This window comes from Amblyomma americanum, chromosome 7 (assembly GCF_052857255.1).
Source record: "Amblyomma americanum isolate KBUSLIRL-KWMA chromosome 7, ASM5285725v1, whole genome shotgun sequence".
Taxonomy (NCBI): Eukaryota; Metazoa; Arthropoda; class Arachnida; order Ixodida; family Ixodidae; genus Amblyomma; species Amblyomma americanum.
In genome coordinates, this window is record NC_135503.1 from 112,005,562 (window position 1) to 112,022,054 (window position 16,493).

At 47.1% G+C, this 16,493-nt stretch overlaps 1 protein-coding gene across 1 annotated transcript in view; it reads right to left on the reverse strand.

The window, feature by feature from the left end:
• Positions 1–5,696: 5,696 nt before the first annotated feature.
• LOC144099482 (sodium-coupled monocarboxylate transporter 2-like) overlaps positions 5,697–16,493 on the reverse strand; it is a 42,854-nt gene continuing 32,057 nt past the window's right edge. The window contains exons 14-16 of the mRNA XM_077632814.1: positions 11,747–11,833; positions 6,579–6,679; positions 5,697–5,913 (exon numbers count right to left, since the gene is read on the reverse strand). Coding sequence (XP_077488940.1) covers positions 5,827–5,913; positions 6,579–6,679; positions 11,747–11,833 — 275 coding nt within the window. The 3' untranslated portion in view covers positions 5,697–5,826. The remainder of the gene's footprint in view (positions 5,914–6,578; positions 6,680–11,746; positions 11,834–16,493) is intronic.

Below are 16,493 nucleotides of genomic sequence, written 5' to 3' on the forward strand. Positions count from 1 at the left end.
GAATAAAAATAATAAATCAGATATGGCGTCAACACACAGTTATACAGCTTTGTCGCATAAAATAATATCAAAAAGCCCATTGAAGAGAAAGCCTAGACAGGGGCGAAAGTAAAATGTGGAGACACAGCACAGAAAAAAAAAGCAAAAAAGGGGGCTAAAATAATGTCAGACAGAAAAAGGACGAAGGAAATAAGAATGCTAACGATTACCGATCTCCCTTGCCAGACATTTGTCGCTTCTTTCTGCACGGCGCAATATGGATTCTATACCGCAGGTGGGGCGCTAATGTGTGCGTGCACGCCTAAGAGGCATGTACGCACACATTAGCGACGCGTCGCCCCCCTCAGGTCAAAGTCGTCTACCAAATCCTACTAGTGGATTTAACGCTCTTCAAGGCACATTATGCTGCTTTACATGCGAAAGATACGACACAACATTGATGCGATACGCTACAGGGGCATTCATGTAAACGCGGCTTCTGTTGCGGTGGCTTAGTGGTTTAGCGTTCGGCTGCTGATGTCATAGCTGCGGGATCGAATCCCGAAATAGACGGCCGCATTTCGATGGAGGGGAAATTTCAGACGCCTGTGAGCTGTGCCATGTCAGCGCATAACGTACCGCAGGTCGATTAATTAAATTAGAAGCCTGCCACTTCGACATCCCCAGCGCACCGCTCATTTGTATAGCTGCGGAACGTTATAGCCCACATATTGGAAGCACTTCTTGTGGGACACATTACGCGCGTTAAAATTTAGTTTCTTTTGCTCGGTAGACCGTCACTCTAACGCTGCAGACAAGTGTGTTCATGACTCAATGCACAGACATGAGCACGCTTGACTACAGCGCTGGAGCGATCTTCGACGGAACAAACAAAGGGAAATACTATACCGCATCTGCTTTGTTTTGAACTTAGCGCTTCTGCCTTCGCCGTTCACACAGCTATGTGGCGGCGCCGGAGTGAAACCATTGCAAGTGCAAACGACTACTCGTTTTAAAGCACCGCACCTTTAGCCGCAGACAACACAGATCGAACGCTCGAGCGTCCTGTCACCTCTCGTGGTAGGAAGCAAAACTCTACCTTTCAAGGGTGTCGCGAGGCTAATATTATTTATTTAAAACCTACGCACTTAAGCCCAAATAGCTGCTACAGGCAGGAAACAGGAACACACACTCGACGCACCTTCTTCCATCCATCGGGCTCGCTTTCGCTTTGGCTCTCCCCATCCTGTGCTCCTTCCTCCAGACAGCCACTTCATTGTTTTTCTGCGCTTAAAAGCGAGCGTTACAAATCATCTGTCCCTTCTCATTCCACATGAATGCGCTTAGCAGCAACGGCAACTTACCGGTCAAATGGATGATGCGGGCATTGCAGATAACCGTGGTGCTTGTTGTCGCCGTCCCAGAACACTTCATTGCTCTGTCCAGATCTTCGATGTCCATTGGGTAGTTCAGCGCAGCGTCTTCGCGGACGATGTATACAGCCTGCGCTCACTTGCGTACTGAATAAGCGGAAACATGTCCGTGCCACAGCACTAAAGCCTGGGATACATGCGACGTTTTTTTTTCGGCGATGTTCGCGCGGCAGAAAACGTCGTGGCGGCGCGACGCCCGGCCTGGGATACATGGAGCGAATTAGCGGCAGCCCGCCGCCGCGTATCTCTCAGCGCGAAAGCATTGTGATCATCAAGAGGCAAATACCATTGAGCAAGGGGCTCTTTGAGAGCAGCGACGCTGACTCCTCTGTTAGAATAACGAAATTGTTCATTTACACACCACTGCACAGATTGCAGCACGCGTGCATAGATATCTACAAGGTTTTGCGGTCTCGAATTCATGCGGTCGCGTACCTTTCGATGCCCGCTGAGCCGTGGCTACCATCGGCTGCTGTTTTCTGCGTGCCGTTGGCTTCAGGGATGAAAGGCAGGCATATCGATCCAAGATTCGGTCGTGTTCTCCAAAACAAAAAATTGAGATTTCATGTCTGATGAAGCGTTTATTTTCACGGTAACAACATTTCCGTGCAATAAACACTACTTTGCTCGTCGGCCATGGCGGCCATGGCGGCCATGTTGGCGGTGGCGGCTGCGGCGGAGGCAGCCAAACCGTAAGAGCGGGATTTCTGCGCTGCTATTGGCTTGCTTCGGCTGCCGGTTCCGGCCTCGCCGGACGCCGCGCATCAATACCTGGCGGGGCCAGATCGGCTGCGGCGGGCGTTTTCTCGCGACACCGGGCATCTAGGGCGCTCCGTCGAGCTAAAATCGCCAAATTGCTTGCGTAAAAACGCTCCTTGTATCCCGGCCTTAACACACCACTATACCGACAAGCAAAACAAAGGTGCGCTACCGTTGACCCCGAGTCCAGCAGCTCGTCCGCCCGGCTGTCTCGGCATCCATCTTGCCAAACGGCTTTTCCGCGCAGAGAGAGAGAAAGAGGAATAGTGAAGAGGGCAAAAGCAGGCTTGGTGTAAGTACAGAAGAGCCCATAGTAGTTACGAGCGGCACCTACATACACGGCCATCGCTGGTGAGCAGAGACACACTGAAGAGCGGTGACCATAATGCGACAGTACCCGATTTGCGCACCGCGATGTGTGGGATGTAACGCAGAGACACTTTTGTTCCTTCTTTTTAGCAGTAGCTTTCGAGACCGGCTGAATTTTCGGAGGCCATTTTTACTTCTTAGGTAAGCTCCTGTCTGCCCTCTTCCCTCTCCGGTCCCCTCCCCCTTCACGTCCACCGGAACCCCTCTAAAAAAAATATTAAAAAAGTATCCCTGCCAATCCCAGCAACTTCCCTTTCCCTTGTCCTCCCGAGGCTTTCAGGCCCCATTTCCCGCTCCCGCATCGATTGTCACCCTTTACTTTACCTTACCTCTCAAGCGGCCGCCGGCGGGAAAATACTTTTAACGTCATCTTTCTTGTATGTGAAGTCCTCCATTCGGACACCCTGGTAGCCTCTTCCAAGCTCTGTCTCTGCATCGCGTCTGCTGAAGGAATGAATCCTTTGTGCACGTGCCGCCATGGCTGCTGCTTTTGAGCCAGCCAACAGTTGTCGCGGGTTGTGTCGGCTGGTTTGTTATTACATTTACCCCCGTGTCATCTCGTTGAAGCGTTTCGCGCGTGTGGCCTCTTTCAGTGTTTTCCTCTCTTTTTTTCTTTGCCATCTCGGCCAGCTTGTGTGCTTACATTTCGCGATTAGCGGAATAAGCATTTAGGATTTAGTCAGCACCCTGGGAGTGTCGTCTGAGTACTGTCGTGTTTAAGTGCGCTGCCCTTTGTCAGTTAGGTGCACCGCCAACTACGTTCCCTCGTTTGCTTTAGAGTGCCCCGAAAATGATTGTTCCCATTGCGCTTGTATTTATTTTTGTGTGCGGCAAGCCCCCCCCCCCCCGCCTCCCCCCCCCCCCCCCTTCTATCTCTCAACATCTACGTGCGCTGCGCACGGAGAAAATCGCCCGTTTTCCCTTTGAGGCGCCTTTATAAGTAGAAATCGTGACCGCAGAGCGGGATGTCGGGATGAGCGTTGACAGTGCTTCCACATTGCACTCTCCATACGCTTGTGTTGGTCTGAACTAGGGATATGAACCCTCTGAACAGTACTGCCGCATGACTTCTGTATACAGAAGCTTCATGCGCGCTTTGTAGAATGTTTCGCTCAGACTGCACTGCAGAGGTTGGAAAAACCTTTGAGCAGTGGGCATCTTTGAGTGTTTAGGATGATTCGAAGACAATTTAAACAAGTTTAAGATGCCCCCATCCCCCCTTGCCTGGCTGAGTGTTTACTTTTCAAGCTGTTAAGTAAGGGTGGCGCGGAATGTCTGGATGGGTTTGCACTTACCGGAAACTGCATGTGGTCTGGGGTCTTCTGCTTCGTAGGAGGTTTTCCATGGTTCCTAATATGCTACATATTATTTGTGTAAATGCGCACAAGCCCATAATCTAAAAGCTACTCCCAAATATTGAAGCCTGTAAGGAGTTGCGAACAAATAATTGTAAATTAAATAGTGCACTCACTTCGGTCAAAAAATTTAAAACATAAAGAAAAGCGTTTCTTCGCATTAGGATGAAATGAACGTTGTTAAAAGATAAGTAACGTATTGGAGAATATTTTTTCTTTTTCTCCTCTAATAAATAGTCAACGAATTTTTATATTTTTAAATACGGCTTAAATTCGAACCAGCCGTTTATAACTAGCCGCACAACCCTTGGCGCGAAAAAATGCACTGCCAATCCTGCGCATTCATACGCATGCAGCGCACTGTAACCGGTATTCTGAATTTTCGCGGGCTTTCATCGCGAAATAAAAAGGCGCACGCTAAAATGACCTTATCTGAAGCCTCTAAGCCCGACTATCTCTGTAGCGTCAACCTTTTTCTTTTAATATCTGATCACTTAAATGCATGTTTAAAAAGCCATTTGTTCATGACTAAATGTTGAGGGAGCAAAAAAAGCACTAGCCTTCACTTTACATAGGTACACAATTTTCGGGGTGGTGGATCACTTTCGTATAGCTTAAAGACATGTTTACAATGTTAATTAACTCCAAATAATTATAAAGAGGTAGGAGGTACGAAGAAAATTGCCGCTACTGTACACATTACCTAAGAATTCATCACTTCATTTCAGTTCAGAAGAAAGCTTTTGTACTGTAAATTTTGATTCGCTTTAGCTGGGACAACTTACAACTATACGCGATGAAGTTCTCATGGTCACATTTTTTGCGCTCATGCTTTGTTTTGGCGCAGCAGAAGTTCGGCGTTTCTGTCACGCGACCAAAACATCTTTTGTCGCTACAGAACAGTCTGTAGTGTGTGTTCTGTCTTCTGTCGCCGCTAGAGTGCTTCCGTTGTCGCTACAGAACGCTCTGTGTCGTGCCTTCTGTCTTCTGTAGTCACAAGAAAACGTTCTGTTACCGCAACAGAACGTTCTGTCGTCGTAATAGATTACTCTGTCGCAACAACATATCGTTCCGTCTTCGCAACAGAATGTTCTGTTGCGACAACAAAAATGTCTGTAACGCGACAGAAATTTCTCTCCCGCAACAAAAATTTCTGTTGCGCAACAGCAATTTCGTATTTATTTAGACTGGGAATTAGCACATCCTGTAAGCTTGCAGACCATAATATTTTAATGCGCATGACTATTGATTTTAATTTTGGAGTACATGAACTTTTTAATCCGGAAGTATTACTAGTCTCATTAGCAGAAAAGCTGGCGGCGTGTGTGTGCGTGCGCGTGTGTCTGTGTGTACGCGTGTGCGCGTGCGCGCGCGCGGGCGTGCGTGTGTTGGATATTGTACACAAAATCCTTGGGATTTTATAAACAAGTTGACATCATCAAGCGGCCACAGACGCACATAGCAAGACGAGCACTGCCATTTCGGACAGCCCTGTACACATCGCTTGTTTATACTGATCATTTCCCGATTTCCATGTGGCGCCAGTTTTCCCGGCATTCAGACCAAAATTGTGACGCAACCGTTTGTCGAGCAGCGATCCGGATGTTATTATACGATTTATCGTTGCATATAGCTTACATGTGTTTTACAATATGGAGGATAGCTTGTAAGAGGGATTCGAACCAATGACATCTGCACCTTCTATTGTATGCCTTCCTAGACTTTCGTATCAAAACTGTAATGCGACCGTTCGTCGCACAGCGTTCCGGGTGGTGCCATACGCGCATGTGTGTGGAACACAGGCAAGGCAATATTATTTATTTTAAAAGCATTTTCAGTACAAGAGGAAGTGCTAGGCTAAATCCACGAATAATTTATTTCTGCAGGAATTAATTTATTTCCGAAATGTTTATCACTCTACGCCTACTCCACTAAAGCATCGTTCTTGATTGGGGCACATCCTCTTTCCACAAAAGTGCCGTAGTCGCTAGGTGGTCTTGTCGCCCATCCTGAGGCGTCTGCAAGAGAAACGTGTCGCGAAAACAGCTTGTGTTTTTTTTTTCCTCACAACTGCGTTTGAATTGAACCAATGTATGCACTGTTCAATTCAGCTTCGTTAACCACAGCACGCATAAGTAGCAACAAGCAAAAAAATGGCATCTTTCAAGAAATCCAAGGTTCAAGAGATAAAAGCAAGGCAATTCATTGTTGGCTTACTGTTTTCAAATGTCCAGACCTGCATAGCTGAATGTGATTTAAAGGGGACCATGTTATGTCTAGAGTATAATGCCAACAAAAACAAAACGAAGCAAGGAACAACATGTCTACTGAGTAATAGCACTAACCCTTTTTTGGCGCTAATTTTGTGTGCAACTTTGTTGTAATTGGTTCTTTCTCCTGGACAGTGATGATCTGAATGGGAAATCCCAGATATACTAGTTTTGCTGTGGAAAATGAAGAGCAGTAAAGTATTTCTGGGGAAAGTTTCTAAACAGTCCTAAATTCGGCGACGATGATAACTGCGGTGCTGTTTAGGTACGCGATGGGAATATGAACACATAGAAAAAATACTAAACAACATATCATAAGTAGTTTAAATTGAGTAAACAAAGTATACATGTTCGGGTCACACATGCGTCCGAAGCGTGACTTTTATTCCGTGGGAACATGAAGTTCTACGCACGTGTTCTACTTGACTGCTGGCAACAACACCTAGCTTCCTCCAAAGAGTGACGAACGAACTGTTGAGATGGCAGGCGCTCGCTGTGGGTTTCTTATGCTCACCTGCAAGGCGAAATTAACCAAGTTTCCAAGTTAGTAAATGTGCGGCTACTAGCAAGAACTTTGTGAAGTTAATTGCCAATACCAGCCAGAAACTATGCTATTGCTACTCTTTTCAGTTGTAGGCTGAGTTGTACCCTACATCGAGGTAAAAGAAGTATTTTCTCAGTGGACTTAATTCACCGGAGAGAACGTAAATTATAGTTGCTGTGTTACCTTACCACCTAATTTTAACGAACGCTTCATAGTACCCATCGAAATGTTTTAGAACGGGCGCCTTCACAGCTGGAATGTTGATGTTAATATACAGGTAGTTTCGCCTAAAGCTTTGCATAAGTTTTAAAAATAGCTTTTTTAGATAGAAGATCGCTTTTTCCGCCATCGCATTGTCAGTGGTGTGGTGCATAAGAAAAAGGATTACACGGGCCGAATAGGGGGCTGGCAAACTCATATTGAGTATTTAACTTTTAACTATTAACGTTAGGCTCCTTACAATTCAGAGGCGAGTAACCGACCGTGAGCCATATCCATATAAGTTCCTTTCCCCCGTGTAGGGTAGCATACTGGGCGTCGCCTAATTAACCTCCCTGCCTTTCTGTTCATCTTTCTCTCTCTCTCTCTCTCTCTCGATAATGGGTTGATAACGCTGATACCCTCGACCCTGTGGGCCAAAATGTTGGCTATTTCGTCCAGTTACGCGTACTGGAGGGGTTGCTTGGCATCTATGCTTCGGAAAGGACATGTATTTTGGCGCGATGTAGCCAAAATTTGTTCGGCCACAAAGCCAAGGGTATTCGCGTTTTCAAAATTCTAAAAACTTATATGTATAATAATTACGGTAATTAACATGGTTCCAAATAATTAAGGAGGCTAACAGTATTAGCTAAAAGATAGAATTCAATATTAGTTAACCAGCCTGCTAGTTAGCGCGTCTTAGCTGTGTTGTGATGTATTACGCCGCTGACAATGGTATGCCGAAAATGCGCTCTTCCAACTTAAAATACCTATTTTCAAAAATTGCGTAAAATCTTTAGCGAAACACCTTGTATAATCCATCGACAGTTGCAACATTACTACTGTTCAAACTCTTATGCATGCTGTATGGAACTGGACTGTGAAGAGATTTTTTGGAAGGCTCACAGCGAATTATACGTGTGCGGTCAGTGCCGTTTTCGAGGACTGCAGTGCCAAAGGTGTAGGCGTCTATTCGGTGCAATGTCGCACAGGGATTGAGTGCGTGGTCTTGTTCCAATACTTGCAGACCAAGGATACGCTTCACGTTCGTCAAACACAGAGATGAGCGACGAACCGGCTTCAATACAAATTTTTTTTTAATCTAGTAGACGCGTGTTAAGCTGCCTGGGAATCTTACTACAGAGAACATTGCAAAACAGTTTTGTCACAAATCAAAGCATCTGCGGTGTGTTTCAACCCAGGACGAAATGAGAGGATTTGGCTTCGTTTCCAACCACGGAAAAAAATGAACAGCTTTCGCCAACTTCGTGACCATTGTTATTGACGGCAAAGGAAAAAAAATGTGCATCCATAGATTGAGTAGCACGCGCGATCAAACCGGGCGCCATAAGCAGTGCGATAGATCAGCAGTGAATGTTGCGTTTGCACTGGACCTCATGAAGATCAAATGCGCTCTGTTTCGGTTTTGTCCAGCAGAAAGCAGCCGATTTCCCTGGCACTACTAAGGAAATCAGCGGCGCTCTTTTTTCTTCGACCAAAATCTCATACACCATCGTCTTATCCGCGCTCGCGATTGCGCCAGACTACTTATCACGATTGTTCGTAAATAAAAGTTAATTAGCAAATTTCAATTTATTGGTAATCAGAAATATATTAGGCGATCCTCAGTAGATGGTTTCAATGCGTTAGCAGCCAAGCGTTCGTTATATACGAGGTCCACCGACTAAGTTGATTACATCCAAGGTCCCGACATGAAAGTGCTTTATATACGAGGAGCATACTTAGCTTTGTTATATACGGGGTTAACACACTAAAGTTCGTTATAGCAGAGTTGGCATAGTAAGGTTCGTTGAATGCGAAGTGTACACACGAAATACCATTATGTCCTAGGCGGCATGCTAAGGTTCGATATATCCGAGGTAGTTTACGGAGTTCGTGTACCTAGTATAATAAGTTCGTCCATAGCCCGGTAGGCGGGTGGGCCACCTGCCACTGGCTACTGACAGATAGTGGTCGCTATTTTCGCTTCTACCAACGCCTATAATTTTAACGCAATACTAGCAACAAAAACTGAAACCAGTGACGAGTGCCACGGGTCAGATTTTGTTTTCGAAAACAGTCGTTATTTATGAACCACTCAATTTTTCGGATACTTGTAAGCGTTCGCTGAAAGAGCGCTATAAACACCCGTTATAGCACCCTTTGTGCATTATACAGACTACGCTAATTTTATCTTCTTCTCTCTCCGTATCACTTCTTTCATCTACAACGCAATCTTGTCCTTCTTATACCATGCCTCGACCCTCGAGTAAGAAGCACATGAGCAGAGGTCGCCAACAAGTGGAAATGATCGGAGGCTCTGGAAGGCCTGAACCTCTCTGCAAGAATTGATGCTCCCGTTAAACTGCCCTTAATGGGTATGAAAATTAGATGGTATAAATGCCACAAACAGACAAATTAAGGAAGTGTAAGGTTTTTAATGTAGTTTCCTACGAATGTCAATTCAGAATCAATTCCCACTCATCAACGTTAAAGTCATTTTTAAATCGTTTATTGGAGTTTAACGTCCCAAAGTGACTCAGGCTATGAGTGACGCCGTAGTGAAGGGCCCCGGAAATTTCGACCACCTGGGGCTCTTTAACGTGCACTGACATCGCACAGTACGCGGGCCTCTAGAACTTCACCTCCATCTAAATGCCGTCCGGGATCGAACCCGCGTCTTTCGGGCCAGCAGCCGAGCGTCTTAACCCCTGAGCCACCGCCGCGGCGGCCCATTTTGAAATGATATAGGACAAGCGGCTAAGGCTTAATAGGCATCACCTCCACGCTATTTTCATAGCGCCACACGAGCAAAGTTTGGTCGCTTTGATCTTTGCCTTTGCCGTGTACGATATTAGCGCATGAATTTTTTGCCATTTTCACGAATCGGATTTCTTTTCTTCAGCATTAGCGAAAAGAGTTTTTTTCCCGCCCTTGCCAATTATGGTGACTTTCTAGGAGTAATCAAACACTAGTGCTAAGTTCTGTAATAAAATTCTAATTTTCGCCTGTTCTTTCTTTAGGGTCCTTCACTTCAAATGGAAACAGTTCCATCTCTATGAAACATTTTATGACACCATGTACCATGATAGCGTAACCTATTTGGTGGCGTGACTTTCATTTAGCTGGAGAGTACGGCGAACCAACCTAACGGTAAATGTTTCTGTTTATGTAGAAAGTGTCCGCACCACTGCAAAGGCTCGATGAAAATAGCAGTTATATGCCTGCCCACTAAAATATAGTTACGCTCAACTTCATCCTTTAAAGCACGTTTCTAAATGACACAGTACGCAACGTATGTAAGGTATGCGGATGATATTTGTCTAGGTGGGACTCCAGTGAGGTATAGTCTTTGTCAAAAATATACAGCCCCAATGGGTTTGTTTCCTAACCGCGTAGAGGGGTTCTTAAGCACATTTGAGAGTCAAACTTAGAAGGGTGGAGGACTTGAGTTCCTCCCGCCGTCGTGAGATTAGGGTTCCTGAGTACGCAAGAGGAGCCGCGCTGCAGGGGTCAGAAGCAGACACCTTGGGCTGCATTCTTTTGGCAAAGACTGTACGTTTACAGCGCCTGTACTCACTTCGCTACTGTGTAGCGTTTGATCAACAAGGCTTAGTGCAGATAATGAGATATCCAGGTACAATTACATTAATTGCTGCTGTGATATCTGACCAAGTACCACATGATTATCTGATCTTGTGACTATTGCCAATAGATTGTGACGCAACTGTTCTCGTTATCAATTTCGCAGCACACATTGCATTGTTATTTAAATCTGGTATCGTTAATGAGGAAAAATATAATAATTAGTGTGTTCATCTGAGAGGCAATCCTGTCCTGCTGAGTCATGTTCTATTGCAGCAAATGAGTACGGGGCGTGTGTACGCACAAGATTTTTTATGTCAGCGTAGTCACTTAAGCCAGTAGTCTGTATATCTGAGGGTGTGAGGGAAGTTGTATTCTTCCGGTGGTGACAGTACCAAGCCACTAGGTCATGTTGCAACGCCGCAATAAATTCTTGTCAGTGAATCCGTGTGGCGTAGACTTTTGCGACCTATAGTATTTGCAAACATTTTAGCGAATGCCTTCAATCCTTCTAAAAAGTAAAAAAACTGAATGGCATTGCAGGACACATAAACCTTATACACAGGTAAGTGGACGCGTGATGCACGTGCCGGTGCACGCGGCTCGCAGTAGTTCTAGTCGTCATGCTGCATAGCGACACATAATTCTCTTCACGAAAAAAAAAATAACCCTCGCAACAATGCAAGTCAGTGGTGAAGATAGCAGATATAGCACCTCCTGCACAGCACGCGTTTAGGCAGGTTTAACAACAGTTATACCCAAAGGTCAAGAAACATAATTTTGGCAATGGCCCGTGGGCTCAATTTAGAGGTCGCTGTCGTGTCGTGCACGTTAAATTGTGGCTGGACATCAATTTTCGTTCAAATCGGCCAACGGCAAATTTCGGGTATGGGCCGGGTCAAATTTTCGCAATAGCCCTGGCCAAGTTTGGAGGTCGCAGTATTGTGGGGCACGGTCAATTATGGTTGGATACAAATTTTGGTGTAAATCAACCAAGGACAATCTGTCAATCTGACAGAGTTAATCTGTTGCTGTCTTGTGCTTCAAAAGGTTAAGCCAAGGTCAAATAAGGCCCGGAATGGTGAGCGATTTTTCCGTTCAGTAATGCAACCACTCTAAAACTTGTACAGTGGGCGTTCACTTCGTTTGATTTACCTGGACAATTCTGTAAGCTTTTTGTATAAAAATGGCGACACTGCATAGGGCGAGAAAAGTTGCGAAGGGAAGACAAAATACAGTTTCGGCACTCACCTGTAGCGAAGCTGATGATTATTCCAAGGATAACCGTACCACAAGTACTAAACATGGAATTCCAGAAAGATGATAATAGCAGAAACGCTGGTCGTTCCTGGACTCTGAAGGAAGAAAATAAAGGGACAGGCGATATAACAAGGCGATACGGCATTCATGGTCCAGAATTATGATTTTAATTTGTCTTCTCATGTTCGCTTTTAAAATTCCCGTTTTAATACCGTCTTTAATAATAATAATAATAATTTGTTTTTGGGGAAAGGAAATGGCACAGTATCTGTCTCATATATCGTTGGACACCTGAACCGCGCCGTAAGGGAAGGGATTAAGGAGGGCGTGAAAGAAGAAAGGAAGAGAGAGGTGCCGTAGTGGAGGGCTCCGGAAGAATTTAGACCACCTGGGGATCTTTAACGTGCACTGACATCGCACAGCACACGGGCGTCTTTCCGATTTCGAATCCTGCAAGTGGTCCTATTGCTATGCGCCGGCCCCGTTCCCTTTCCCAATGGCTGTTCTCTCTTCTCTCAGACTAGATTGCTAGTTTCTCTCTCTCCCTCAGGGGCCCTATTTCAGAACGCTTCCTGCTTTCCCTTTCAGATCTGTATCTCGCCTTTCCCTCTCCCATTCCTCGCTATGCACTCCGCCCACATAAATCTCCGGCCATGACACCCGCGAGAAAAGCGTTTGCGGAAACGTGAGCGACACTTCTAACGCAGTGAAACAAGACATAGGATATTTATACGTATTGCCACTACGCACAATGAACGTGCGCATTCCCCGAGCATTGGCGTTCAGTCTTTTCGTGCGCGCTGCAAACTTGGTTTACAGTCAAACTTTCCCCTTTATCCCTTTTTAGTAAAAAATTCCATACAGTCACACAACAGCGAACCTCAACCAGTTGTCGAATTTGTTTAGAGCCAACTTCACAACTCCCTCGCACTTCTGCAAGTGAGACGACTGCAAATTCCAAACGTACAGTAAGGCTGGAATGAAACACGAACACGCGCATGTCAGTTCTCTACTTTGATGTGGGGTACATGTTTGGAAGTGGTTTATGAATATGTACTTCGTTGAACCTCTTACGAAGAGACATAAATCAAGATAGTTGTATACAGAAGCATAAAGAAGACAGGTAAAAAATGGCGGGCGATTAACGAAGGTTTAGCGTAATTAGGCCAGTTGCGAATTAGGTGCGCTAGCAGTTCTGTTTTCATTTCGGTTTCGGTTTGAGGCTGGATTTGCAAGGTCAAGCAGGCTTCAGAGAGGCGGGCAACATAGGCCTTAACTTAACAATTTGGGACGAAAGAGCTAATGGGTAAATGCACGTAGTGGTGACTGTAACGGCAATGGGGAAGGCACTTTTCTTCTTTCTTTTTTCCGCCCTTTCTGATCTATTAAGCCCGGCAGTCCCGAAGACAGTAAAGAGGACTTCCGAAAGAAGCTGTTTATTGGGCTGACTAGTGCCGACAAAGAACTGAATGACTCGGGGCGGCCTAGCAACAAGCCTGCTTGGCGGTCGTCCAAATGAATACCTGCCTCTGTGGCCGTGCTCTATTTAAAGCTGGGCAGTATAGGTGCTGGGTGGTGGGCGGAGGGAACCTTTCGTGCAGCTCCTGAGGAGCGCGTTGATGCGGTCCCGTTCCTTCTGCTTTAGGGGGGGTAGGGGAATGAGTACGCCGTGCGGCTTGTGATGCATGCTTGGGTGAGGCGGAAAGTGTTCCGCTCTCGCAGACCCGTGCGCCGGTTCGCCACGCGCCGAATGAGACGGGTGTCTTGTTGGGCTTGGGTCTGGCGAGCATGGATGGCGTTGTCGTGCGCGCCGTGGGAGTGAGGGACGAGGCCCAGGATGCGAATCTTGGAGACCAGGGGAATGGTGGTTCCCTGGAGTTAGTGAGATGGGAGGGTTGGCGGTGTAGTGCGGCCTTGGGCGGTAGAGGAAGAGTTCTTTTTTGGAAGGGGAGCAGATCAGGCCGCGCGCGTGAGCGTATGGGTCGATGATGTTGACGGCCGACTTTAGGTTGTGTTCCATGTCGGCATCACTGCCTCGATTTAGCCAGACAGTGATGTCATTAGCATAGAGGCGGAACTGTATGTCTGAGCAACTGGCAGAATCCACCCTAAAAACACAACTGACTTGCCTGTCGGGTAAGTGGCAGGCCGCACTCTACTCTCTCAGCTAGGCATCGCCCCGATCACCCATCCTATCGCGGGGGTCCTCCTACCTCCAGACCTACGCTCCCTCCCATCTTATCATCCTTCCACTCACTGAGCACATGCACCCCGAGCACGGCGGAGAACGCAGGGCAGCCCGCGCCAAAGCCCTACACACGCTCTACGGCAACAGCTTCGAGGTAGCCTACGTGGACGCGGCAGCGTACTCGTCGGGCTCCCGCGTGCTCCTTGCCGTCGCTAACAATCAGGCCAGATTAATCGCATCGGGATACGCCACCACAGACTCATCGGATATTTCAGAAGAAGCGGCCATTGCACTCGCTCTCATCTCCACCTCTGCCACCAAAATTCTCTCCGACTCAAACTCCGCCCTATCCAATTTCGCCAAAGGCCTGATGTCCCGCACCGCGGCTCGGCTTCTACCCTTCTGGCACCCCACCCACCCCGTAACCCTTACCTGGACCCCAGCAAGCGCATGCCTCCCGGGAAACAAGAATGTCCACTCCCTCGCCCGAGGTCTCACTTTCCAGGCCAGAGTTGGACCCCCTCCGCCATCCCAGGAGCGTCTACTTACCTTCAGAGATATTCTTACCTACTACCGAGATACCAGGCGCGTTGTTTACGCACGGCCGGCTCCCTCCCTAACCTTAACCGAGGCCTCTCACTGGCGCCGACTCCAGACCCGTACTGCACTACTGCGGAGTCATACTGGAGACTCCCCTGGCCAGCTCCGCTGCTGCTGAGCAGCGCCGGATAATTACCGACGCCCTGAAGCAGACAGTCGTCAAGGGCTGTCGTTTGCCCTAAAGGGCAGCCCCCTAAGGGTTGCCTCGAGCCATGTTAGGGGGTTTGCCCCCCTCTGTATTCCTTGGCAATAAATGTTTTCACCACCCACCAATTTAAAGCTGTCAATGAACCATCGAGAGGAGGCGCCAAAGTAAGTACAGCTATCTGGACCAATGGGGACGCAGACATTCGTGGCTGCGGTCATTGGAGGCAAAGCCTGTTTCACATGCAGGCGGAAATGACAGCGAATCATGTCGCCGTGACATAAAAACCTGTTTCGACCCGCCGCGGCGGCTCGGCCGGCCAGAGCGAAGGGATTCCAACAAGTTGGAAATTTTCGCAGCTACAGCGCGATACCTCCGCCCTCTGACCAATGACTGCACGGCTGAAAAGCCACGTGACATGAAGAGGATTTGCGCGGGAAAGACAATCTTTTTTTACTATACATGCTTCCCACACGCACGCACGAATTTAATAAAACTATGATTGGCATCAAAATAAGAAGTAGTTGATATTTAACAAACACTAGTTCTTTATTTCTTGAAAACATTTGAGCAATCTTGGAAAAATAATCCATGAACATTGTCCATGTTGATGGTGGCAAACCACCGGAACCAAACGCGAGCTCGAATTCTTTTCCAGCAACACTGGGATTCGCAACGGCAGTAAAGGCTCTGGCGCGACGCATGTGAAACGGAGCCTTGCGAAAAGCATCGCTGCGACCAGCCGCTGATTACTCAGTTCACTCAATCGCTTGCATGTGAACCGCCCTTAAATCTGGTTTTGATATCGCTTCACAAACAAAATGATAAAGCAGAGTTCCGGAGGCCCTGAGGGTGAAGGAATAAACGCTTGATTCGTGGTGATATGTATAATTGGTCATTCTGTACTTTGTAGTCACAGATCTAGGCAGTTCTCACACCACTACTAGGCGCAGTGGTGCAGGCGTTTAGCGATGCACCACTGCGCTGCGATGGCAGGTGCTTCCATCGATGGGGCTTATGAGGCCCAGGTTGCTTTCCCCAAGCAAAGACATGGCGACAGGGTTCAACAAACAAGCGAAATCTGAGATTGAGGCTTTTAGGCCTAGCGCACTACCTATTTTAATGCGATATCATAAGGAAGCACTTGTCGCAGAAAATCCGGCGTGGACGTAGTCAGCGGCGTCGACAGCGTATTTGACTATGAGCGAAAAATCCACCCGAAAAATCGCCAGAGGAGAAAGCTGTGAGATAGGTGGGTCGAATAGGTCACGTCTTTTTGTGGCGTCATCACAACCTACCCATCGGATTATGAGCAAACTGCCCCTCGAGGTAGATGGTAGATTTCTGCCGCAAGGCTAGGCCTATTTTATGCAGAAATAAAGACGTATAAAAAAATGATTGGTCGCGAGATGTTGCTCGGGAAGAGCAGCTTGGATCGCACAAGCTCCACCGGTGGTAGCACTTGCCGTCGCAGGGCAGTGAAGCATCGCTTAACCGCTGCACCACTGCGCCACGTGTGGTACGGTGACTCCCAGAGATCTAAGAATATTAAGTAGAGAATGCCGAATGCTGCATATATCAGCATTAGCGTGTTAACTATCGCGCCATACTCTTAAGGCGGACGTTAAGGGCCCCCACCAATTTTTTGTTTTATCGAAATGCGCTCTTCGCGTTTCATTCCAGTTTGACTGTAGATTTTCAAGCGGCTTTTTCCAATGAAGATCTGATACCTTACAGTGAAATAATTAAGCCGCCGCTTTGGCGTCTGAAGGGCTGCGGCTTGCGACTAGAAAACACCATTTCGT